The sequence below is a fragment of the Lampris incognitus genome, chromosome 11 (genome assembly GCF_029633865.1).
Source record: "Lampris incognitus isolate fLamInc1 chromosome 11, fLamInc1.hap2, whole genome shotgun sequence".
Taxonomy (NCBI): domain Eukaryota; kingdom Metazoa; phylum Chordata; class Actinopteri; order Lampriformes; family Lampridae; genus Lampris; species Lampris incognitus.
This window is the reverse complement of record NC_079221.1, coordinates 55409710-55436627: the sequence shown is the minus strand read 5'-3', so window position 1 is coordinate 55436627 and position 26918 is coordinate 55409710. Positions and strand designations below refer to the sequence as shown.

Below are 26918 nucleotides of genomic sequence, written 5' to 3'. Positions count from 1 at the left end.
AGGGGTCTTTACAAGGCTTTATCAAGAAAAGGAATGAGGGGCCGTGCTGAAAATGCAAGCCTCCAAATTTAATGGCAGGTACTCTAGAAAAAGTTACGGCATCCCATCAACAAATATTTCCAAGCAATAAATATGCATTTATAAATAGTGTAAATTTACATCAAAATTAAAAAAAAAAAAAAATTAAAACGTCTTCCTTTGCCTCTGTGCAACACAGGTTGTCTGTGACGTGGCCATTGTTTCTCTCCGACGGATTCTCTCCTTCTTTATCCCAACCAAGGACTCGGCGCGGTGAAAACGAGACAAAACGGAAATAAAAAGGAATCGCAACCAACATGTCACTCAACTCTTCACATTGCAGAACATCTTTCCTCCTTCTCCTGACCGAGGACGCGTCTGTCCAGCCAACACAGAGAAGACCGGCTCGGCTCGGCTCGGCTCGGCTCGGCGCTCTTCTCGGTGGGCTGAGAGCAGGACTCTCACGTCGGTCCGGAATATTAAAGAAAATGGAAAAATAAAGATGGAGTCAGTAGTCTTTGTGTGATGCTGTTGCCATCCGTAACATAATATGTACAAAACGGGTCTCCTTGTCTGTGGGGTCCTGGATGGTTTAAGAGAAGTCCATCTGGGCCAGCAGTAGAACAGTCAGGCCGCCGTTCCCCTTTGATCCACTGGGGGGCGACACACCGCTCTGGGCGAGGTTGCATAGACACACAGCTTTCACACAGCTGCCTTATGGGAAAGCTACAGAACGCAGTTGGAGGCCTGCCAGCTAACTTCCTGAATATCAGAAAACAAAAAGGGTTCCGGAGTGTTCTGTTGAGTCCATTCGTATTCCGACCGTCCTCAGAACACAGAACGTCACCATCAAGAGGAGGAAGGCAGAGGACTGGCCTGGAAACACAAAGAGCAAGATTAGGGTTTCTCCTTTTTTTCTTTTTAACATGGCACATTCATTTTTAACTCCCAAGTTTCACCTGCCGTAAAACACCAGTGACGTTCACATGGTTCCTCCTGAGGCCTCCCATGAAGCTCTCATGAAACCTCCCATGAAGCTCTCATGAAGCGCTCATGAAGCTCTCATGAAACCTCCCATGAAGCTCTCATGAAACCTCCCATGAAGCGCTCATGAAGCTCTCATGAAACCTCCCATGAAGCTCTCATGAAACCTCCCATGAAGCGCTCATGAAGCTCTCATGAAACCTCCCATGAAGCTCTCATGAAACCTCCCATGAAGCGCTCATGAAACCTCCCATGAAGCTCTCATGAAACCTCCCATGAAGCGCCCATGAAGAGCTCATGAAGCTCTCATGAAGCTCTCCTGGAGCGCTCATGAAGCTCTCATGAAACCTCCCATGAAGCGCTCATGAAGCTCTCATGAAACCTCCCATGAAGCTCTCATGAAACCTCCTATGAAACGCTCATGAAGCTCTCATGAAACCTCCCATGAAGCTCTCATGAAGCTCTCATGAAGCTCTCCAGAAACCTCCCATGAAGCACCCATGAAGCGCTCATGAAGCTCTCATGAAGCTCTCCTGAAGCCTCCCATGAAGCTCTCATGAAACCTCCCATGAAGCTCTCATGAAGCTCTCATGAAACCTCCCATGAAGCGCCCATGAAGCTCTCATGAAACCTCCCATGAAGCTCTCATGAAACCTCCCATGAAGCTCTCATGAAACCTCCCATGAAGCACTCATGAAGCTCTCATGAAACCTCCCATGAAGCTCTCATGAAGTGCTCATGAAACCTCCCATGAAGCACTCATGAAGCTCTCATGAAACCTCCCATGAAGCTCTCATGAAGTGCTCATGAAGCTCTCATGAAGCTCTCCTGAAACCTCCCATGAAGCGCTCATGAAGCTCTCATGAAACCTCCCATGAAGCTCTCATGAAGCGCTCATGAAGCTCTCATGAAGCTCTCCTGAAACCTCCCATGAAGCGCCCATGAAGAGCTCATGAAGCTCTCATGAAGCTCTCATGAAGCTCTCGTGAAGCTCTCCTGAAACCTCCCATGAAGCTCTCATGAAGCTCTCATGAAACCTCCCATGAAGCGCCCATGAAGCTCTCATGAAACCTCCCATGAAGCTCTCATGAAACCTCCCATGAAGCTCTCATGAAACCTCCCATGAAGCACTCATGAAGCTCTCATGAAACCTCCCATGAAGCTCTCATGAAGTGCTCATGAAACCTCCCATGAAGCACTCATGAAGCTCTCATGAAACCTCCCATGAAGCTCTCATGAAGTGCTCATGAAGCTCTCATGAAGCTCTCCAGAAACCTCCCATGAAGCGCTCATGAAGCTCTCATGAAACCTCCCATGAAGCTCTCATGAAGCGCTCATGAAGCTCTCATGAAGCTCTCCTGAAACCTCCCATGAAGCGCCCATGAAGAGCTCATGAAGCTCTCATGAAGCTCTCATGAAGCTCTCGTGAAGCTCTCCTGAAACCTCCCATGAAGCTCTCATGAAGCGCTCATGAAGCTCTCATGAAGCTCTCCTGAAACCTCCCATGAAGCGCCCATGAAGAGCTCATGAAGCTCTCATGAAGCTCTCATGAAGCTCTCATGAAGCTCTCGTGAAGCTCTCCTGAAACCTCCCATGAAGCTCTCATGAAACCTCCCATGAAGCTCTCATGAAGCTCTCATGAAGCTCTCGTGAAGCTCTCATGAAGCTCTCCTGAAACCTCCCATGGAGCGCCTATGAAGAGCTCATGAAGCTCTCATGAAGCTCTCATGAAGCTCTCGTGAAGCTCTCATGAAGCTCTCCTGTAACCTCCCATGAAGCGCCCATGAAGAGCTCATGAAGCTCTCGTGAAGCTCTCATGAAACCTCTCATGAAGCTCTCGTGAAGCTCTCATGAAGCCTCTCATGAAGCTCCGCAGGGCATCGACCACATTCAATGGCGCGTTATTTTGGCACTGGATCTTATCTGCTGGCTGAAGGACACCGAGCAGAACTGCCCTGGGTGGTGCGAATGCCTACCAGCGTGAACTGGTCGTAGACCTGCATGAGGTCCTCCATCTTGTACTGCTCCAGCACCACGAAGTTGTCCAGGTTGCTGCTCCCCTTGCGAGCGCAGTCCTGACAGTGCACTACGTACGTTTTCCTGCTGTTGCTTTCACTGGTCACGAACAGCAGGTCGAACACCTCCACCTGGACAACAGACACACACACACACACACACACACACACACACACACACACACACACACACACACACAGAAGAAACAAGATATCCTAAAAATCCACTTTCAGTCAAGTGCACAGTGACAGTACCACAAGAATGAAGCTGCAGGACAGGGACACTACAGCAGAATGAAGCTGCAGGACAGGGACACTACAGCAGAATGAAGCTGCAGGACAGGGACACTACAGCAGAATGAAGCTGCGGGACAGGGACACTACAGCAGAATGAAGCTGCAGGACAGGGACACTACAGCAGAATGAAGCTGCGGGACAGGGACACTACAGCAGAATGAAGCTGCAGGACAGGGACACTACAGCAGAATGAAGCTGCGGGACAGGGACACTACAGCAGAATGAAGCTGTAGGACAGGGACACTACAGCAGAATGAAGCTGTAGGACAGGGACACTACAGCAGAATGAAGCTGCGGGACAGGGACACTACAGCAGAATGAAGCTGCGGGACAGGGACATTACAGCAGAACGAAGCTGCAGGACAGGGACATTACAGCAGAATGAAGCTGCAGGACAGGGACACTACAGCAGAATGAAGCTGCAGGACAGGGACACTACAGCAGAATGAAGCTGCAGGACAGGGACATTACAGCAGAATGAAGCTGCAGGACAGGGACACTACAGCAGAATGAAGCTGCAGGACAGGGACATTACAGCAGAATGAAGCTGCAGGACAGGGACACTACAGCAGAATGAAGCTGCAGGACAGGGACACTAGAGCAGAATGAAGCTGCAGGACAGGGACACTACAGCAGAATGAAGCTGCGGGACAGGGACATTACAGCAGAACGAAGCTGCAGGACAGGGACATTACAGCAGAATGAAGCTGCAGGACAGGGACACTACAGCAGAATGAAGCTGCAGGACAGGGACACTACAGCAGAATGAAGCTGCAGGACAGGGACATTACAGCAGAATGAAGCTGCAGGACAGGGACACTACAGCAGAATGAAGCTGCAGGACAGGGACATTACAGCAGAATGAAGCTGCAGGACAGGGACACTACAGCAGAATGAAGCTGCAGGACAGGGACACTAGAGCAGAATGAAGCTGCAGGACAGGGACATTACAGCAGAATGAAGCTGCAGGACAGGGACATTGCAGCAGAATGAAGCTGCAGGACAGGGACATTACAGCAGAACGAAGCTGTAGGACAGGGACATTACAGCAGAATGAAGCTGCAGGACAGGGACACTACAGCAGAATGAAGCTGCAGGACAGGGACACTACAGCAGAACGAAGCTGTAGGACAGGGACATTACAGCAGAATGAAGCTGCAGGACAGGGACATTACAGCAGAACGAAGCTGTAGGACAGGGACATTACAGCAGAATGAAGCTGCAGGACAGGGACACTACAGCAGAATGAAGCTGCAGGACAGGGACATTACAGCAGAATGAAGCTGCTGGACAGGGACATTACAGCAGAACGAAGCTGCAGGACAGGGACATTACAGCAGAACGAAGCTGTAGGACAGGGACACTACAGCAGAATGAAGCTGCAGGACAGGGACACTACAGCAGAACGAAGCTGTAGGACAGGGACATTACAGCAGAATGAAGCTGCAGGACAGGGACATTACAGCAGAATGAAGCTGCAGGACAGGGACACTACAGCAGAACGAAGCTGCAGGACAGGGACACTACAGCAGAATGAAGCTGCAGGACAGGGACATTACAGCAGAACGAAGCTGTAGGACAGGGACATTACAGCAGAATGAAGCTGCGGGACAGGGACATCAGTAGTGAGGAAACCGGAGCCCCCGGAGGAAACCCACACAGACATGGGGAGAACATGCAAACTCCACACAGAGGACGACCCCCTAGGTTGGACGACCCCGGGGTTCGAACCCCAGGACCTTCTTGCTGTGAGGCGACCGTGCTAACCACGGCGCTAATAGTGTGTTTGGATAAAGAAATAAACCAGAGCCTCTCGGCCACCTCCCCAGGGACTACAATACCACCCCCCGACACTCGGTACAGGAGGAGCACCACCCACACAGGAGCCGGGGGTTTACAACATGTCGGGTGTGCGTTCAACAGAACGGGTTTGTTAAACACGGGGGGGCAGTAGCTCTGGAGGGAGAGCAGGGCGTCTGGTAACTGGAGGGTTGCCGGTTCGATCCTCAGCTCCTCCTGGCAGAAATGTGGAGGTGTCCCTGAGCAAGGCACCGAACCCCTAACTGCTCCCGATGAGCTGGTTGTTACCTTGCATGGTTGAAATTGCCGTGTGTGTGTGTGTGTGTGTGTGTGTGTGTGTGTGTGAGGCATTAATTGTATGTAAAGTGGTTTGAGTGACGTTGCAGCTAGAACAGCACTCTGTAAAATGCAGTTCCTTTATCATTTGAACATGACAGGTGTAGTGAACATGACGGGTGTAGTGAACATGACAGGTGTAGTAAACATGACAGGTGTAGTAAACAGGATGGTGTAGTAAACATGACAGGTGTAGTAAACAGGATGGTGTAGTAAACATGACAGGTATGGTAAACAGGATGGTGTGGTAAACATGACAGGTGTGGTAAACATGACAGGTGTGGTAAACAGGACGGTGTGGTAAACATGACAGGTGTGGTAAACAGGACGGTGTGGTAAACAGGACGGTGTGGTAAACATGACAGGTGTGGTAAACATGGTAGGTGTGGTAAACATGACAGGTGTGGTAAACAGGACGGTGTGGTAAACATGACAGGTGTGGTAAACATGGTAGGTGTGGTAAACATGACAGGTGTGGTAAACATGACAGGTGTGGTAAACAGGACGGTGTGGTAAACATGACGGTGTGGTAAACATGGTAGGTGTGGTAAACAGGACGGTGTGGTAAACATGACAGGTGTGGTAAACAGGACGGTGTGGTAAACATGACGGTGTGGTAAACATGGTAGGTGTGGTAAACAGGACGGTGTGGTAAACATGACAGGTGTGGTAAACAGGACGGTGTGGTAAACATGGTAGGTGTGGTAAACATGACAGGTGTAGTAAACACGGTGGGTGTGGTAAACATGACGGGTGTAGTAAACATGGTAGGTGTGGTAAACAGGACGGTGTAGTAACCATGACAGGTGTGGTAAACAGGATGGTGTGGTAAACAGGACGGTGTGGTAAACAGGACGGTGTGGTAAACAGGATGGTGTGGTAAACAGGACGGTGTAGTAACCATGACAGGTGTGGTAAACAGGATGGTGTGGTAAACAGGACGGTGTAGTAAACATGGTAGGTGTGGTAAACAGGACGGTGTGGTAAACAGGACGGTGTGGTAAACATGGTAGGTGTGGTAAACATGACGGGTGTGGTAAACAGGACGGTGTAGTAAACATGGTAGGTGTGGTAAACAGGACGGTGTGGTAAACAGGACGGTGTGGTAAACAGGATGGTGTGGTAAACAGGACGGTGTAGTAACCATGACAGGTGTGGTAAACAGGATGGTGTGGTAAACAGGACGGTGTAGTAAACATGGTAGGTGTGGTAAACAGGACGGTGTGGTAAACATGACAGGTGTGGTAAACAGGACGGTGTGGTAAACATGGTAGGTGTGGTAAACATGACGGGTGTGGTAAACAGGACGGTGTAGTAAACATGGTAGGTGTGGTAAACATGACGGTGTAGTAAACATGACAGGTGTGGTAAACAGGACGGTGTGGTAAACAGGATGGTGTGGTAAACAGGATGGTGTAGTAAACATGGTAGGTGTGGTAAACATGGTAGGTGTGGTAAACATGACGGGTGTGGTAAACATGACGGGTGTAGTAAACATGGCAGTCTACCTCACAGATGCTGCAGTAGTGTGCCGGCTCGTCCCTGCTCCTCCCGTGCCACACCAGCTCCTTCCCTGCAGCCAGCAGCAGCTCCCGCAGCACCTGCACCTGTTTGAGAGTCCGCAGCAAACAATACCTAACACACACACACACACAGACACACACACACAGACACACACACACACACACACAGACACACACACACAGACACACACACACAGACACACACACACACAGGAAGTCAGCATGAACATAAAAGCTCAGTTCCAGATCTGCTGGTGTTACTGTACCAGTGTGTGTCCTATGCAGGTGGTGGTGAGGTGAGTGTGGGCTGAGCTTCATTCCAAATGAATGAGAGTCGGCCGGGCTGTTGTGTCAGAAACAAGCAAGACTAGGTCCAAACCCAGTATATGGTTGGACTGTGTGGTCAATGTTCAGAACTGTGGCCAATTTGTTACAGTGGTCTCCTCTTCTCTCCTCTCTTCTCCTCTCCACGCCGCTCCTCTTCTCTCCCCCCTCCCCCCCCCCGCTCCTCTCATCATCAGCCACTTCTCCAAGGTCGGGTCACGGTGGCAGCAAGCTAAGTAGGGCACCCCAGACCTCCCTCTCCCCAGCAACACCCTCCAGCTCCTCCTGGGGGATCCCAAGGCGTCCCCAGGCCAGATTGGACATGTAGTCCCTCCAGCGAGTTCTGGATCTACCCCGGGATCTCCTCCCAGTTGGACATGCCCGGTGAACCTCCAAAGGAAGGCGCCCAGGAGGCATCCTGAACAGATGCCCGAACCACCTCAACCGCTGCTTTCTGTGCGAAGGAGCAGCAGCTCTACTTTGAGGTACAGTGGTACTTTCTACAACGTGGATGCCTGGAAATTAAACGTTCAACCGGAATGTTCTTTAGTGGTCCCAGGAATCTTTGTTGCTAAGGTAATTATAACAATTCTAATTACCTGTTGACGCCCCCTCATCCTTCATCTGCTTCTACCTGTGGCTCTCCCCCGTTTTTCTAAGACTCACACTGTACCGGGTGTTTTGTCAAGAGTGGTTATTTAGGATGCTTGGCGAGCAGACCGGCACATATGGGTACTTCGCAAAACGCCACGGCCGTGCCCCCTTCTGGGGGACATACAACCTCAGATCCTAAAAGTCAAGGTTGTTTGACATCAGTCAGCCGTCATGCCCCTTCAGCCCCTCTCCAAGTGGATCAGAGACCCGACACGGTGGCTGGACGATGCTTATCAGGACCTCTACACCTATCGGATCGAGTCACCAGAGACCCGACACAGTGGCTGGACGTTGCTCATCAGGACCTCTACACCTATCAGATCGAGTCACCAGAGACCCGACACGGTGGCTGGACATTGCTCATCAGGACCTCTACACCTATCGGATCGAGTCACCAGAGACCTGACACGGTGGCTGGACGTTGCTTATCAGGACCTCTACACCTATCGGATCGAGTCACCAGAGACCCGACACGGTGGCTGGACGATGCTTATCAGGACCTCTACACCTATCGGATCGAGTCACCAGAGACCTGACACGGTGGCTGGACGATGCTTATCAGGACCTCTACACCTATCGGATCGAGTCACCAGAGACCTGACACGGTGGCTGGACGTTGCTTATCAGGACCTCTACACCTATCGGATCGAGTCACCAGAGACCCGACACGGTGGCTGGACGATGCTTATCAGGACCTCTACACCTATCGGATCGAGTCACCAGAGACCTGACACGGTGGCTGGACGATGCTTATCAGGACCTCTACACCTATCGGATCGAGTCACCAGAGACCTGACACAGTGGCTGGACGTTGCTCATCAGGACCTCTACACCTATCAGATCGAGTCACCAGAGACCTGACACAGAGGCTGGACGTTGCTCATCAGGACCTCTACACCTATCGGATCGAGTCACCAGAGACCCGACACGGTGGCTGGACGATGCTTATCAGGACCTCTACACCTATCGGATCGAGTCACCAGAGACCCGACACGGTGGCTGGACGATGCCTATCAGGACCTCTACACCTATCGGATCGAGTCACCAGAGACCTGACACGGTGGCTGGACGTTGCTTATCAGGACCTCTACACCTATCGGATCGAGTCACCAGAGACCTGACACAGTGGCTGGACGTTGCTCATCAGGACCTCTACACCTATCGGATCGAGTCACCAGAGACCTGACACGGTGGCTGGACGTTGCTCATCAGGACCTCTACACGTATCGGATCGAGTCACCACATAGCATTAGGCCAAGTGTTGCCTGTAAACAACCAACCTGTTAACAGACACCCCTGTGACGTAGGCTCAGCTGAGATTTAGTTGGAGGCGACATTCTCACTGCGTCACTACAACAGCTTTTCGGCATTTTCCTGTTCCTCCCATTATGTGAAGGCACGGTTATTTCCTCCAAAAGGGAGCGCGGCCTCGGCGCTTGATGATGCGATGCTGGACTACACCATTCCGTTCTTAGCGTTTCCGTGGGGTCCACGAGCAGCAATATGGTCCGTTCCTTTGCGTGTGATAAATGTGGAATGAGCAGGAACTGCTGTGCAGAGCCATTGTGAAAGAGCAACGGCCAACAGGGACACAACAGGGATCGGTCAGCCGACCGACCCTGTATCTTCATTGATGTCGTTGGTCGCCTGGTCCAGCGGTGCCACTGGCTGGGTCCAGCCTGAAAACACAGCTGAACCTGAGTTGTACTTATTGATGTAGTACTATCTGTTGGTCAAGATCTTCTACCAGCTTGTTCTGTCATACCTGCAGGTTACACACAACACCTTCACTTCTTCTACACACTACTCAGTGCTACACGCACCTACCAGTGGCGCTACGCCGCTGCTGGGGGGGGGGGGGGTGCTCCATCTTAACTCTTTAGACATGAACGTCATATTACTGCGCTACGGACGCTTCACACCCAGGTCAGTTCATCCACATGTGAGTCCAACATATAAATGAGAAACTTGGCAGCTAAAGTTACAGGCTGAACTGATCAGGGATGAGCAACGTTTTGCTGTTTCACCTCGTGTACTTGCGCACCTGAAATGAAACAAAACGCCGTTTCCCCCCAGCCCACAGCAGTGCAACACAAAGACCATACACATATCCAAAAACTACAAGAACACACACTGTCCAAGGGTACGAACACCAGCCAGGAGGACTGTCGGAACTGCTGGTCTGCATGGGCTAGCAGTTAGCTTAGCTTGCCCCGCTTCAGCGTCCTGTCAGACCAGCTCGAGGCAGGGGTCGTGATCCCTGTGGCAACCGGACGAAGCAGACCAAGCCCTCCCAGCCGATCTAGCACCAGCTATCCCAGCCAGACACCCCTGACGCACCTCCCCGCACGCCACACGACGACATCAAAAACACCACAGTCAACACCAGGTGAGGCCGCCGCCAGACCGCCCTCGGTGTTATTGGAACCGCTGGTCTACATGAGCTAGCTGTTAGCTTAGCCTGCCCCGCTTCAGCGTCCTGTCAGACAGCCCTTGGTGTTACCTCCTTGGGCGCGGCTCCGGGCAGGGCCATGGTCCCTGAGCCCACAGCGCAGCAGACCAAGTTCTCCCAGCTGATCCAGCGCCAGCTCTCCCAGCCATCAAACAAAGACAAAACTTAGATGCGGACGTGGACAAAGACACTGCATGGACGGTACTGGATGAGGCCGTCGCGAATGTGAATTCACGCCGCCATCTTCCCACACCGGATGTGGAAATATAATAAATATATATAATATATATAAATATAATACTGCCAGCACAACAATTATAACAACAAGCACTGGGTAGACGTCAACAATGAGGCGAGCAAAGCTGATCAGATTCAGGATCGTCATTCACCGAAGGGAAACAGTTCTGCAAATCCACATGAGCATCGCACAGTAACGTCACAGCAACCACAATCACTTGACAGGAAAACGCAAGGAAAGACACCTCTGGAATAAACATCTGGAAGATCTGTCTTGACACACCTCGTTCCGGTTAAAGTATTGCCAGGGACAGTAGGAACTCCACATGCACCGACTGTTTCTTCTTCTTGGAGGCGGGCGTGCGAAAAAAAACACTGCTGCTACAACTCCATCCTAGAGGAAACACTACTACCTGCCTCCCTGTCCCTCATCTGACTGCTATGATGAAGATGGAAACACTAAGTCCTACCAGACACCAACCATCACATCACACGCTGTAATGACAGTTTAAACGACGGATTAGTTCAAGTCTCACACTGACAACAAGGATTCACAGGTGGTGTACTCACTTGATCATCTCAAAGAGCTTGTGGTCCGACACCTTGATATTCCTGGCCATGTTCCAGGTGAGGTGGATCATGGGAACGATGGATTTGACGCTCTGCAGCTTGTTCCACTCGTAGCGCTCCACTGCCAGCTTGTACTGGTGGGCTGCGGGGGAGAGCAGGGGTTACTCTTCACTCGTGTGTTCATACTACTGCAAAGTCCTCAACCCATACTCACTCACTGTTCTACACCATCGACAGACACTTAATACCGCAGACCAGCCACACCCCATCACTACCAGCTACACCCAATACATCCATCACTATCAGCCACAACCCCATACATCCATCACTACCAGCCACACCCCAATACATCCATCAAGAAGAAGAAGAATAGGAGCAGACAGACTTCTACTGAAGGAGGCTGAACATGTCAGATGTTCATGAACATGCTGTGTATCCACTACCTTTCTATTTGATTTGGCTTGTCTTGTTGTAATCTGCTGTTGTTACTCACATCTCTGAACAACAGAGAGGGTCACACACAGAAATTACACACCGTCCCTTTAATTGGGTTTTGTTTTTTAGTCCAGCTGTTCAAGGATAGTGAACAGCATTACCCATAAACCCCTGACAACGCCTCTTCAGGTGGTATATATCCTGTTTCATTACCTGTAAGTGGTCCCACATTCCAGGCAATGTTGTTGCACCAGCCAATAGCCTGGACCCAGTGGACGGTGCCGGTGTTGAGCCACACGAGGTCCCCTGGACGCTGGATGAACCGGTAAACTGGTACATTGGCCTCATACAGGTCCTCCAGGTTGGGCCACCATGATCCCATCAGGAAGTTGATGTTATTCCTTCAACACAAACACAGAGACCTCACTGTCAAACCGACCACACCATGAAACGTCAGACACAGTCAAAGCATTATGCAAACTATCTACTACCTACTAAACTTATCCAAAGGAATTGAATCGAGTGCGACTGGACTTGGTACATATCCGTGAAGACGTTTCGCCCCTCATCCAAGAGGCTTCATCAGTTCGTGCCTTTCTGACTAGACCAAGCTAGTCTAGCTTGGTACATGGTAGACCAAGCTAGTAGTCACAAAGGCACGAACTGATGAAGCCTCTTGGATGAGAGGCAAAACGTCTTCACGGATATATACCAAGTCCAGTCGCACTCGATTCAATTCCTTTGGATAACCATGACCTGGATGAATGAGAACATTCACAGATACCTACTAAACTATCTACTACCTACTAAACTATCTACTAAACTATCTACTACCTACTAAACTATCTACTAAACTACCTACTATCTACTAAACTATCTAATAAACTACCTACTATCTACTAAACTATCTGCTAAAAACTATTTACTTTGGCTAAACCTGATAGTTTTTCTCTGACTATTGACAATTCTATAGTTCCCCCATTGCATCAGGTTAAGAGTCTGGGTGTCGTCCTGGACAGCACATTATCTTTTGAAGCTCACATCAACAATGCTACTCGGTCTGCATACTTCCACCTACGCAATATTAATCGTCTTCAGCCATCACCTACACCTAACAGCACCACCATACTCACTCACACCCTGGTTACATCCCGTACTGACTACTGTAATTCTGTCCTCTTTGGTCTTCCCCTCAAGTGTCTTCATAAACTTCAGTTGGTCCAGAATTCAGCTGTCTGTGTCATTTACCAGAACACCTTCCATAGATCACATCACTCCTGCTCTCCAGCAACTCCACTGGCTCCCTGTTAAATACCATACTGACTTCAAGATCCTGCTCCTCACCTTTAAGGCCCTTAATAACCTAGCTCCTTCATATCTTTCTGAACTCCTTCACAACCACACGCCCTCCCGCACTCTCAGATCCTCTTCTGCTCTCCAACTCACTACACCATCAGCCCGCTGGACTACCATGGGGTCTAGAGACTTGACTACCATGGGGACTAGAGCCTTCAGTCATTCTGCCCCCCGCCTATGGAGCTCTCTCCCACAAGAAATTCACAACACTGACTCTCTTTCAGCCTTCAAATCCCATCTCAAAACGCACCTTTTCAAAGTGGCATATTCAGTCTGACCCACGCTTCACTGAGTTTGGTGCAGATGATGATGTTATACTTTTCTGTTGTGTTAACTTTTTATTGTCTACCCTGCTTTGTTTTGATTTTATGCTGTCTGATACAGTTCTGCTTGTTTTTTACTGTGCTCTGAAAGGTGCCCACAAATAAACTGTACTACTATTATTATTATTATTATAATAATTATTAGTAGTATTATTATTATTATCATTATTATTATGATGATGATGTCTGGCGGTACAGATCAAGGCTGCGATCACACTGGATGCATTACTGGCAGCGAGAAGCTCCGTTTTGATTTTAAATTGTTTCAATGGGTTCAAAGTGTTTTGCTCGTTGTTAGGGACCTCGCTTTTTCAGCCAGGCACGTGTCACATTTTCTTTGATTTCCCCCCAAAATTGTACTTGGCCAACTGCCCCACTCTTCTGAGCCGTCCCAGTCTCCGCTCCACCCCCTCTGCTGATCCGGGGAGGGCTGCAGACTACCACATGCCTCCTCCCATACATGTGGAGTCACCAGTCACTTCTTTTCACCTGACAGTGAGGAGTTTCACCAGGGGGACGTAGCGCGTGGGAGGATCACGCTATTCCCCCCAGTTCCCCCTCCGACCAGAGGAGGCACTAGCGCAGTGACCAGGACACATACCCGCATCTGGCTTCCCATCCGCAGGCACGGCCAGTTGTGTCTGTAGGGATGCCCGACAAAGCCGGGGGTAACACGGGGATTCGAACCGGCGATCCCAGTGTCGGTAGGCAATGGAATAGACCGCTACGCTACCCGGACGCCCCGCACGTCTCACTGTTTTGGGGAAACGTCCTGAGCGCCTGAAGTTGAAGAAAAAAGTTCAACTCTGTGTAGGAAACCACCCTCGTCCCCAATGCTTTTTCTCTGCTGTCCAATCAGGTGAGCAGAGGGGCGGGCCTTCTCAACTGAACTGTTAACAACAGAGATGGATGAGAAATAGCTAAAGCAAGTGCCCTCCACTCAGCCATGTTTTAGAGTAAACAGTACATGTAATAAAAAGGTATACTGTTTAGCATCGTAAAAAGTAATGGTCTGGATGGATGGGTTAAGTTGCGTAGCTAAGTCACCTATCGCTAACGTAGGCACAAAAGTGACTGACAGCTGACTCCGTGGTTGCCTAGTAACGGCAAGATGCTGTTCACTGTCCAAAACAAATCCAATGTGAACAAGTGGTGAGTTTCCAGACAGTTAATGGCATCACGCCATCTTCTCTCTTAAGGAGCTCCATGAAATGAGGAACGATGTTTACATTTGTGTAGCACAGATGTAAACACATTTGTGTAGCACAGATGTGTTTTCTGTGAATATGCTCAGTAGTTACATGCTGGGATGCCAAGTAATCTAGCCAGTATCTGAAAAACGGCATGAATGGGACCAGGGCTGTCATCCAGAAGTCACCTTACTGAAGACGGTTACTTCAGATTGGGCGTCCGGGTAGCGTGGTGGTCTATTCCGTTGCCTATCAACACGAGGATCGCTAGTTCGAATTCCCGTGTTACCTCTGACTTGGTTGGGCGTCCCTACAGATACAATTGGCCGTGTCTGCGTGTGAGAAGCCGGTTGTGGGTGTGCGTCCTGGTCGCTGCACTAGCGCCTCCTCTGGTCGGTTGGGGCGCCTGTTCAGGAGGGAGGGAGGGGGAACTGGGGGGAATAGCGTGATCCTCCCACGCACTACGTCCCCCTGGTGAAACTCCTCACTGTCAGGTGAAAAGAAGTGGCTGGCGACTCCACATGTATCAAAGGAGGCATGTGGTAGTCTGCAGCCCTCCCCGGATCAACAGAGGGATTGGAGCAGAGATCGGACGGCTCAGAAGAGTGGGGTAATTGGTCAAGGGTAATGGGGGTTGGGTGGGAGGGATAAGCTAAATAAGCCAGAAAAAAGAGAGCTACATAACTTTGACGGGGTGAGTTAACAACATTTACTAATGTCCAGACATATGCAGTACAGTAAGCAGTAAACACAGAGCCTATGGGAATCTGAATTAAAAGCTTTGGTAAAGCATCATCCTGATATCGTCATGTTAACAGTGCAGATATCGCCATGTTAATAGTGCAGATATCATCATGTTGATAGTGCAGATATCATCATGTTGATAGTGCAGATATCATCATGTTAATAGTGCAGATATCGCCATGTTAATAGTGCAGATATCGCCATGTTAATAGTGCAGATATCATCATGTTGATAGTGCAGATATCATCATGTTGATAGTGCAGATATCATCATGTTAATAGTGCAGATATCATCATGTTGATAGTGCAGATATCATCATGTTGATAGTGCAGATATCGTCATGTTAATAGTGCAGATATCGTCATGTTAATGCAGATATCGTCAGGTTAATAGTGCAGATATCATCATGTTGATAGTGCAGATATCATCATGTTAATAGTGCAGATATCATCATGTTAATAGTGCCGATATCATCATGTTGATAGTGCAGATATCATCATGTTGACAGTGCAGATATCATCATGTTAATAGTGCAGATATCATCATGTTGATAGTGCAGATATCATCATGTTAATAGTGCAGATATCATCATGTTAATAGTGCAGATATCATCATGTTGATAGTGCAGATATCATCATGTTAATAGTGCAGATATCATCATGTTAATAGTGCAGATATCATCATGTTAATAGTGCAGATATCGTCATGTTGTTAGTGCAGATATCGCCATGTTAATAGTGCAGATGTCGCCATGTTGTTAGTGCAGATATCGCCATGTTAATAGTGCAGATATCATCATGTTGATAGTGCAGATATCATCATGTTAATAGTGCAGATATCATCATGTTGATAGTGCAGATATCATCATGTTGATAGTGCAGATATCATCATGTTGATAGTGCAGATATCATCATGTTAATAGTGCAGATATCATCATGTTAATAGTGCAGATATCGCCATGTTGCTAGTGCAGATGTCGCCATGTTGTTAGTGCAGATATCGCCATGTTAATAGTGCAGATATCATCATGTTGATAGTGCAGATATCATCATGTTGATAGTGCAGATATCGTCATATTGTTAGTGCAGATATCGCCATGTTGATAGTGCAGATGTCGTCATGTTAATAGTGCAGATATCATCATGTTGACAGTGCAGATGTCGTCATGTTAATAGTGCAGATGTCGTCATGTTAATAGTGCAGATATCATCATGTTGATAGTGCAGATATCGCCATGTTGATAGTGCAGATATCATCATGTTGATAGTGCAGATATCATCATGTTGATAGTGCAGATATCGTCATGTTGATAGTGCAGATATCGTCATGTTGATAGTGCAGATATCATCATGTTGATAGTGCAGATATCATCATGTTGATAGTGCAGATATCATCATGTTGATAGTGCAGATATCATCATGTTGATAGTGCAGATATCATCATGTTGATAGTGCAGATATCATCATGTTGATAGTGCAGATATCGTCATGTTAATAATGCAGATATCGTCACGTTAATAGTGCAGATATCATCATGTTGATAGTGCAGATATCATCATGTTGATAGTGCAGATATCATCATGTTAATAGTGCCGATATCATCATGTTGATAGTGCAGATATCGTCATGTTGTTAGTGCAGATATCGCCATGTTAATAGTGCAGATATCATCATGTTGATAGTGCAGATATCGCCATGTTGATAGTGCAGATATCATCATGTTGATAGTGCAGATATCATCATGTTGATAGTGCAGATATCATCATGTTGATAGTGCAGATATCATCATGTTAATAGTGCAGATATCATCATGTTAATAGTGCAGATATCATCATGTTGATAGTGCAGATATCGTCATGTTGTTAGTGCAGATATCGCCATGTTGTTAGTGCAGATATCGCCATGTTGATAGTGCAGATATCGTCATGTTGATAGTGCAGATATCATGTTAATAGTGCAGATATCGTCATGTTGATAGTGCAGATATCGTCATGTTGTTAGTGCAGATATCGCCATGTTGTTAGTGCAGATATCGCCATGTTGATAGTGCAGATATCATCATGTTAATAGTGCAGATATCGTCATGTTGATAGTGCAGATATCATCATGTTAATAGTGCAGATATCATCATGTTAATAGTGCAGATATCATCATGTTAATAGTGCAGATATCGCCATGTTGATAGTGCAGATATCATCATGTTAATAGTGCAGATATCGTCATGTTGATAGTGCAGATATCGTCATGTTAACAGTGCAGATATCGTCATGTTGATAGTGCAGATATCGCCATGTTAATAGTGCAGATATCATCATGTTAATAGTGCAGATATCGTCATGTTAATAGTGCAGATATCATCATGTTAATAGTGCAGATATCGTCATGTTAACAGTGCAGATATCATCATGTTGATAGTGCAGATATCGTCATGTTAATAGTGCAGATATTGTCATGTTAACAGTGCAGATATCATCATGTTGATAGTGCAGATATCATCTACATCTCTGTTAAAATCACCTCTTCCCAGTCTGGCAAGTCTGTCCATTCTCATTAAGATAATATTCAAAACCATGCTTTCTACCAGGAAGCATTTTCCACATGGAGGATTCAGGGAAAGGGAGGATTTCTGTTATAATAATTATAGCTTTTTTTTTTACCTTCCATAACTGCCACTTTATTTGTGTCATTTCCAAAAAAAATAAAGAAATAAAATCAGTCACATCATGTTCACATCCCATGCTGTTGATGTGATGGTGTTTAAACCTGCGGTGGATGCTGTGGTGGGAGAGGTTCACGTCAGGTTGGTAGGTCCCAGTGATACCAGCTGTCAGGACGACCTGCTGGATATTTCACTACTGACTACAAGGGAGATATTTTTACCCCAGGGTGGTACTTTCTAAGTGTGACCATGCCGTATGAGACAGGTTTACATTTGGGAGGAGAGCCGATCTCAAAACCAGACGGACGAACTCTGGAGGGGGTCAGAACACCGGATCATCTTCTGACTATAGTGCATGCTGAGTTATACTACACCTTGCCCTAATATGCATTGGTCCTGACTTGATGACGTTTGCCCGGTGGGAACCGAGTCTTTGTCACTGAACAACACAACAACATTCTGGCTGCTGCTTTATTTGGTCAGTTTTTTATGCGGACAGTACAGTCAGAGGTGGTGCTGAGATGAATCCTGATGCACCAGTGTGATGCACAGGGTTGTTAAATCTCCAGCAGTATTTTCTACCTGTCATATTTGTCTTAATGGTTACTGATATCTCACACTGCATTTGAGCATATGTGGATTATAACGCTTCATGCCAGTGCCACCATAATCCTTACCAGGGCTCTGCTTAACAAACGTACTGAAAGATATGGAAATCACAATTTAGTCATATTGGACCCTCACATGTCTCTCATCATCATCATCATCAGCCGCTTCTCCAGGGTCAGGTAATGGTGGCAGCAAGCTAAGTAGGACACTCCAGATGTCCCTCTCTCCAGCAACGCCCTCCAGCTCCTCCTGGGGCATCCCAAGGCGTTCCCAGGCCAGATTAGACATGTAGTCCCTCCAGCGAGTTCTGGATCTACCCCGGGATCTCCTCCCAGTTGGCCGTGCCCAGAAAGCCTTCAAAGGAAGGCGCCCAGGAGGCATCCTAATCAGATGCCTGAACCACCTCAACTGGCTCCTTTTGATGCGAAGGAGCAGTGGCTCTATTCTGAGCTCCCTCTGGATGTCCGAGCTCCTCACCCTATCTCTAAGGCTGAGCCCAGACACCCTACGGAGGAAACTCATTTCAGCTGCTTTTATCCGCGATCTCACCCTTTTGGTCACTACCCAAAGCTCATGACCATAGGTGAGGGTTGGAACCAAGACTGACTGGTAAATTGAGAGCTTTGCCTTCTGGCTCAGCTCCCTCTTCACCACAACGGTCCGGTACAACGTCCACATTACTTCTGATGCTGCACCAATCCACCTGTCAATCTCCCGCTCCATCCTACCCTCACTCATGAACAAGACCCCGAGATACTTGAACTCCTTCACTTGAAGCAACAACTCATCCCCAACCTGGAGGGGGCAATCCACCATTTTCCAGTAGAGAACCATGGCCTCAGACTTGGAGGTGCTGACTCTCATCCCGACCATTTCACACTCAGCTGCAAACCGCCCCAGTGCTCGCTGGAGGTCACGTTCTGATGAGGCCAATAAAACCACATCATCTGCTAAGAGCAGAGACGCAATTCTGAGGTTCCCAAAACGGGGACACACCTCATATGGCCACATCACAATATTGAAATATATGGATGTTTAATTCTTTTGGATTTGGCAAAAATTAAATGGCAGTTAAAAAAAATGAATCATGGCTGCTTCTCATTTGCATAAGTTTCGCTGTGGGATATTCACTCCGCTCCAGTGTATCTGCCCTTCAACTTACAGGAATATCAGTCGGTTTTCTCAAAAAGCCAACAAACCCGGTTCCTTCTTATGATTCCGACAAAATGGAGGGCGGCATTTGGAGTTATCCGTCAACGCTTTTAAAATAAGGTAAATGATGGAACATTCTCCAGATAACACAACCGCCTAGTCCACTGTGCTTTCTACCCAGAAGTCTGAGTGAATACCGAGGTTTCTTACTTTTCACAGAAGTGGTTGATGATTCCCCAGTAAGGCTCAGGAACAGCGAACCACTCGCAGTCCCCGGGACCGATGTTGATGTTGACCGAACAGAAGTTGTTGTTCTCCTGGTGACCTGAGGTGGAGACCACATTGATATTATGAACGACGGAACAGAAGATACCAGTCTTAGTCGGTCCACTCCACCAGGCCGCTGTATGTACCTGGTGTTCTGCTGCCAGGCACCTTCATGTAGAGCTGCACAGTGTTCATGCCCAGGATGGTGTGGCCCACATGGCTGAGCAGGTTGCCGGCTGACACGACCCTGGCGAAGGCCGGCAACTTGGCCAGCTCTTGAAGCTGCTGCTTCCATCTGCACAGGACAAAAGGTTAAAGGTCAGCAGAACAACACTGGCACACATAGCATAGTTAATGTGGCATAGTTAATGTGTGCGAACAGAAACAGGTTGAGATATTTACTTCTTTTCATCAGAGAGGTCAATGTTAGTGCCAAACTTGATGTGTTTGAAGGGCCCTCTCCTCCGCCGTGCCGCACTTAGGGATGATGGGAGATGAAGTTTAGTTCGAGTGACAGGGGGACGTAAAACAATATGAAATGTTTGAGTCAAGAACTCACTTCTCTGCTGAAGCAGCTTCTGCTTCCATCTCCTTCTTCTTCTCATTCTCCTCCTGAAACACACGTGAACGTTACAAATAAAACAAAGTCGTGGAGCAACGTAATGACCGGCGCATCACGCTGAAATCACATGAAGTCAGTCAAATTTGGATTTTAATGATTTTGAGGGAAAAGAATCAAAACTACCAAATAGTACTGTTATGGTATTAAGGCGACAAAAGCAGCTGATGAAAAAAGTACATGTGGACTATTGAAGACACTTTTGCAATCACAATAATAAAGTGTAAGTTTCTTTTACACCAGGGATAGGCAACATGGTCCAGAAAGGTCCGGTGTGGGTGCAGGTCTTTGTTCCAACCAAGCAGTTACAAACCTGAGTCTATTAGTCAACCAATAGTCTTTGCTAAGGACCTTGATTTGTAGACTCGGCTGTGTAACTCCTTGGTCGGAACAAAGACCTGCACCCACATCGGACCTTTCTGGACCATGTTGCCCATCCCTGTTTTAGACAGAGGACATGCTGGACATAAACGTAACATCGATGATATCTTCGTAGTCTCCTGTAATGATTTGGATTTGTGGAGGAAAAAGACATCGGCAGTTGGGATGATGTGTATTTAGGGAGTTTCCATTACCGGACTACCTGATAGGTCAGTAATACTTGAAAACAAGAGGAATCCCCCACAATATTTTACACTTTGGAAGCAGTCAAGGTTTTGTACTGGAGACTTAAAGCACAGCTTCAATTCACAATGACTGAGGAGCAGATGCTAATTATAGCTAGCATGCAACTTGGTGAAATGACAACATGCTTAAAACAGATTAATTCGTATTTTTTTATGCCCCCCCCCTTTTCTCCCCAATTGTATCCAGTCAATTACCCCACTTTTCAAAGCGGTGCCGGTCTCTGCTCCACCCCCTCTGCCGATCCAGGGAGGGCTGCAGACTACCACATGCCTCCTCTGAAACATGTGGAGTCACCAGCCGCTTCTTTTCACCTGACAGTGAGGAGTTTCACCAAGGGGGACATAGCACGTGGGAGGATCAAGCTATTCCCCCCAGTTCCCCCTCCCCCCTGAACAGGCATCCCAATTAACCAGAGGAGGCGCTAGTGCAGCGACCAGGATCCATGCCCACATCCAGCTTCCCACCCACAGTCACGGCCAATTGTGTCTCTAGGGACGCTCAACCAAGCCGGAGGTAACATGGGGATTCGAACTGCCGATCCCCATGTTGGCAGGCAATGGAATAGATTGTCACACTATCCAAACGCCAAAGTCAAGTCAGTTTTATTTGAACAACCCAATATCATTATACTATTATTATTATCATTGATATTATCCACCCATTATCCGAACTGCTCATCCTGCTCTCGGGGTCGCAGGGATGCTGGAGCCTATCCCAGCAGTCATTGGGCGGCAGGCGGGGAGACACCCTGGACAGGCCACCAGGTCATCACACAGCCCCCCCCCCCACACACACACACCTAGGGGCAATTTAGTACAGCCAATTCACCTGACCAACATGTCTTTGGACTGTGGTAGGAAACCAGAGCACCCGGAGGAAACCCACATAGACACAGGGAGAACATGCGAACTCCACATAGAGGACGACCTGCGACGACCCCCAAGGTTGGACTACCCCGGGCTCGAACCCAAAAACTTCTTGCTGTGAGGCGACTGCGCTAACCACTGTGCCACTGTGCCATCATTGATATTATTCATTCGTCCATTCATCATCATCATCAGCCGCTTCTCTGGGGTGGGGTCGCGGTGGCAGCAAGCTAAGTAGAGCACTCCAGACGTCCCTCTCCCCAGCAGCACCCTCCAGCTCCTCCTGGGGCATCCCAAGGTGTTCTCATAGCAGATTGGACATGTAGCCCCTCCAGTGAGTTCTGGGTCTACCCCGGGGTCTTCTCCCAGTTGGCCAAGCCTGGTAAACCTCCAAAGGAAGGCGCCCAGGAGGTATCCTGATTAGATGCCCTAACCACCTCAACTGGCTCCTTTCGACGCAAAGGAGCAGTGGCTCTACTCCGAGCTCCCTCCGGATGTCCAAGCTCCTCACCCTATCTCTAAGGCTGAGCTGAGACACCTTAAGCAAGAAACTCATTTCAGCCGCTTGTATCCGCGATCTCACCCTTTCGGTCACTACCCAAAGCTCATGACCATAGGTGAGGCTTGGAACGAAGACTGGCTGGTAAATTGATAGCTTTGCCTTCCGGCTCAGCTCCCTCTTCACCACAACGGTCCGGTACAACATCCGCATTACTTCTGATGCTGCACCAATCCTTCTGTCAATCTCCCGCTCCATCCTACCCTCACTCGTGAACAAGACCCCAAGATACTTGAACTCCTTCACTTGAGGCAACAACTCATCCACAACCCGGAGGGAGCAATCCACCATTTTCTGGTAGAGAACCATGGCCTCAGACTTGGAGGTGCTGACTCTCATCCCGGCCATTTCACACTCAGCTGCAAACCACCCCAGTGCTCGCTGGAGGTCACGTTCTGATGAAGCCAACAAAACCACATCACCTGCGAAGAGTAGAGATGCAATTCTGAGGTTCCCACAACAGACACACTCCTCACCTTGGCTGCGCCAAAACATATGGCCGCAGATCTGATGATATGACAACAAAGTTCATCATCGATCTTCAGCCTAAGGTGTTCTGGTACCAAGTACACTTATGAACTACCTTATGTTCGAACATGCTGTTTGTTATGGCCAATCTATGACTCGCACAGAAGCCCAATTACAAGACACCACTCGGGTTCAGATCGGGGAGGCCGTTCCTCCCAATCACGCCCCACCAGATTTCTCCATTGTTGCCCACGTGAGCATTGAACTCCCCCAGCAGAACTATAGAGTCCCGAGGCGGAGCCCTATCCAGGACACCACCCAGAGACTCCAAGAAGGCCGGATACGCAGAACTGCTATTCGGTGCATAAGCACACACAACAGTCAGAGCCTTCCCCCCAGCGACTCGCAGTCATATAGAGGTGACCCTCTAATTCCCTGGGAAGAACTCCAACACAGCAGCACTCAGCTGGGGACTTGTGAGTATCCCCACACCCCCCCCGCACCTGTCACCTTGGCCAACTCTGGAAAAGTAATGAGTCCAGCCTCTTTCCAGGCATTTGGTACCAGAGCCCATGCTATGTGTGGAGGTGAGCCCAACTTTATCTAGTTGGTACCGCTCCACCTCCAGCACCAGCTCAGGCTCCTTCCCTGCCAGAGAGATGACATTCCACATCCCCAGGACCAATCTGCGATGCCGGAAGTCGGCACGCCCCGGTCTCGGCCTTTACCTGCCACCCGGCCTGTATTGCACCCTACCCCAATGCTCATTCCGATGTGTGTAGGTCCATGGGGTGGTATTGATATTATTATTATTATTATTGATTAGCCAATAAAAAGACGCTATCCCTTCACACAGCATGTCAACTACAGAATACTTAAGATTCAAATCACAAATACATAGATAGCATCACAGGTAACACACACACACACACAAACACACACAGACAGCCTGCTCTTAGTGGCAATGGCGGAGAGAGATCTTAAATGGTCAGAAGTCTGGTTATACGTCACCAGAGTCAATGCTGACGATGCTCGTCACTACAAGTGCAACAAGTCTTTTGCACGTCAGGGTGGAAACACAAGCCATCTTTCCACACAGCTGGTGAAAGTGCATCAAATACAGGCGGAGAAAGGCAGTTTTCCACTGCCCGGCTCGTAGTTCATCTCTCGTTGGCCCGTCCACCTCAGCTATGTCATGTACACGAGCAGCCTCAAGGCTAGCAGGCTAGCTAGAGGCTAGCAGCCTAGAGCCCACACAGAGTCAACTAAATTATACAAATATGGGTTCATGATTAAAAGTAACGCTCGGTCCAGACATGAGAAAATAAAGCAATGTTAAGTCTGTTCCTCATCTGTTTTGGGGTTTTTTTTTTCCTAAGAAAATAACAAAAAGAACCGATAAGAATACAGTCAAGGTACCGGATCAATAAGCGGTATCAGTAAGAGCAGTTATACAGTTAAAATCTTAACAACACCCATCCCTACAGGTACCAGAGCTGAATATATGGCAACACCACTTGGACATAAAATGTGCAGCGAGAACTTGATATTCCTGATGAAATGCCTGCATTCATTCTCACATGGACTCAGACTTTATAGTTTAAGGTTTAGAAAGGGTAGTTTAGAAAGGGGTAGTTTTCTTCCAGTGTGGGAAGATGGCGGTGCAGACTCGCGTTCGCAGTGGCGTCACCCAGTGCCGACTATGCAGTGTCTTTGTCCACGTCTACATGTGAGTTTGTGTCGTCGTGTGAAGAACTTTACGAGGGTTCATGTCTGTGATGGTCGATTTCGTTTGACGGCTGGGGGAGCTGGTGTTGGATTGGCTGGGAGAGTGGGGCAGGCTAAGCTAACTGCTAGCCCATGCAGACCGGCAGTTCCGACAGTCATCCTGGCTGGCGTTCGTTCTCCCGGACAGGGACATTATTGAATTGTGTTGCAAATTTACTGAATGGACTGTGTTGTTGACTGTTTGTGTTTTTTTGCTTTGTTCGCTCTAGTTTTGTATGTTTTTGGGAAGTTTTGGATGTGTGTTCCTGTCTTTTGTGTTGCACTGCTGTGGGCTGGGGGAAACAAAATGTTGTCTCTTTTGCGTACGCAAGTACAAGAATGAGATGACAACAAATTGTTCCTGATTCCTGATCAGGGAAAGAAGCTGTGAGGTGGGCGAGGAGATCTGATACACAGATTCAACTTGGGACTTTCTTCATCAGGTTTGTTTCAGCTTGGCTTTGAATGTGTAGAAAATGGGATGAAGGACTGACAGGTCCTGTCTGTTGGCGACTGACAGGTCCTGTCTGTTGGCGAATGACACTGTTTACATCTTAAGACGCACTCTCATAGGACTATGATGGGATTACTTCTTCGTAAAGATATTCTTCACAGGTTTAAATCTGTAGCTATGACTGTTAAGTAGGAGAGGCTCTGGCGTGTGAAGCAGATTATCTTAACGATGCTGGCGGTTGAGGTGTGGCTCTCACCCTTAAGGAGTCCTGGAAGGAGGAGGCCTGGTACTGGGCGTATTTAATGATGGTGGTGTGGGAGCGGCTGCTCTCACAGCGCCACATCTTCCGGCTGCCGCTGGGGTCCCAGTTCTCATCGGTGGGCTGGGCCAGCTGGGTGCGCACCTCAACCAGGTGGTCTGGGTTGGCCTCCACCAGCGTCTTGGTGGAGAACAGCCCCAGGTCTGAGAGGGGAGGCAGGAGGAGTGCCGGGAGGGGGAGAGACCAGGATGTGCAGGTAGAGGGAGTGAAAAGATAGAGAGAGATGAGAGAGAATTAAAGATTCAATTTAAAATAACACCTTCACGTTTAACCAGAGTCACGTCTCAAAGGATTTTCAGGGTCATTAGAAATCGGGTGAAGTTCATTTTATATTTTTCATATGATGAAGTGAGGCATGTTGGGAAATGAGCATATGTGACTGTGGCAGCTACTGAACTCTACAGCCAACATGTGCAGTAACATTTTTAAAAGGCAGGTGGTGCTGTTGTCATGCATGTGACATACACACACATATGCATGCATGGGTGCACTAACACACACACACACACACACACACACACACACACACACACACACACACACACACACACACACACACACACACACACGAGTGTGCAGGAGACAGACATGCACACAGTCGCTCTTCAATACTGGCTGGCAAATAAAAATCAAACAGTGGCAAAGGATGTGTGTGTGTGTGTGTGTGTGTGTGTGTGTGTGTGTGTGTGTCTTGGACAGCATCTTACCCAGCTTCAGTGCTCCGGCGAGCCCTCGGATGACAGTGACGGGGTTGGAAGGGTTGGTGCAGAACTGATGGAGAGGAGGGAAGAAGGCATCTCTCTTGTTCTCCAGCTGAGAGGAGAAACAGAGGAGGTCAGATGACCAGGACGAGAGAGAGATAGACAGACAGAGCGAGAGAGCGAGCCAGAGAGACAGAGACAGACAGAGAGAGAGACAGACAGGCAGGCAGGCAGGCAGACAGAGAGAGAGAGCCAGAGAGACAGGGAGAGAAAGAGGGTGAGAGGGAGAGACAGACAGACAGAGAGAGAGAGACAGGCAGGCAGACAGACAGACACAGAGAGACAGACAGACAGGGAGAGAAAAAGGGAGAGGGAGAGACAGAGACAGACAGACAGAGAGAGAGAGAGAGAGAGAGAGAGACAGACAGACAGACAGAGACAGAGAGACAGACAGAGAGAGAAGAGAGAGAGACAGAGACAGACAGAGAGAGAGACAGACAGGCAGGCAGGCAGGCAGACAGAGAGAGAGCCAGAGAGACAGGGAGAGAAAGAGGGTGAGAGGGAGAGACAGAGACAGACAGAGAGAGAGAGACA

General features: G+C 48.4%; 1 protein-coding gene across 1 annotated transcript in view; it reads right to left on the bottom strand.

The window, feature by feature from the left end:
- Positions 1-438: 438 nt before the first annotated feature.
- Positions 439-26918, bottom strand: part of kdm6a (lysine (K)-specific demethylase 6A) — a 117384-nt gene continuing 90904 nt past the window's right edge. Inside the window, exons 20-30 of the mRNA XM_056289360.1 lie at positions 26331-26436; positions 25561-25766; positions 20504-20556; positions 20347-20421; positions 20091-20239; positions 19888-20002; positions 11859-12046; positions 11211-11352; positions 6959-7085; positions 2979-3149; positions 439-894 (exon numbers count right to left, since the gene is read on the bottom strand). Coding sequence (XP_056145335.1) covers positions 868-894; positions 2979-3149; positions 6959-7085; positions 11211-11352; positions 11859-12046; positions 19888-20002; positions 20091-20239; positions 20347-20421; positions 20504-20556; positions 25561-25766; positions 26331-26436 — 1359 coding nt within the window. The 3' untranslated portion in view covers positions 439-867. The remainder of the gene's footprint in view (positions 895-2978; positions 3150-6958; positions 7086-11210; positions 11353-11858; positions 12047-19887; positions 20003-20090; positions 20240-20346; positions 20422-20503; positions 20557-25560; positions 25767-26330; positions 26437-26918) is intronic.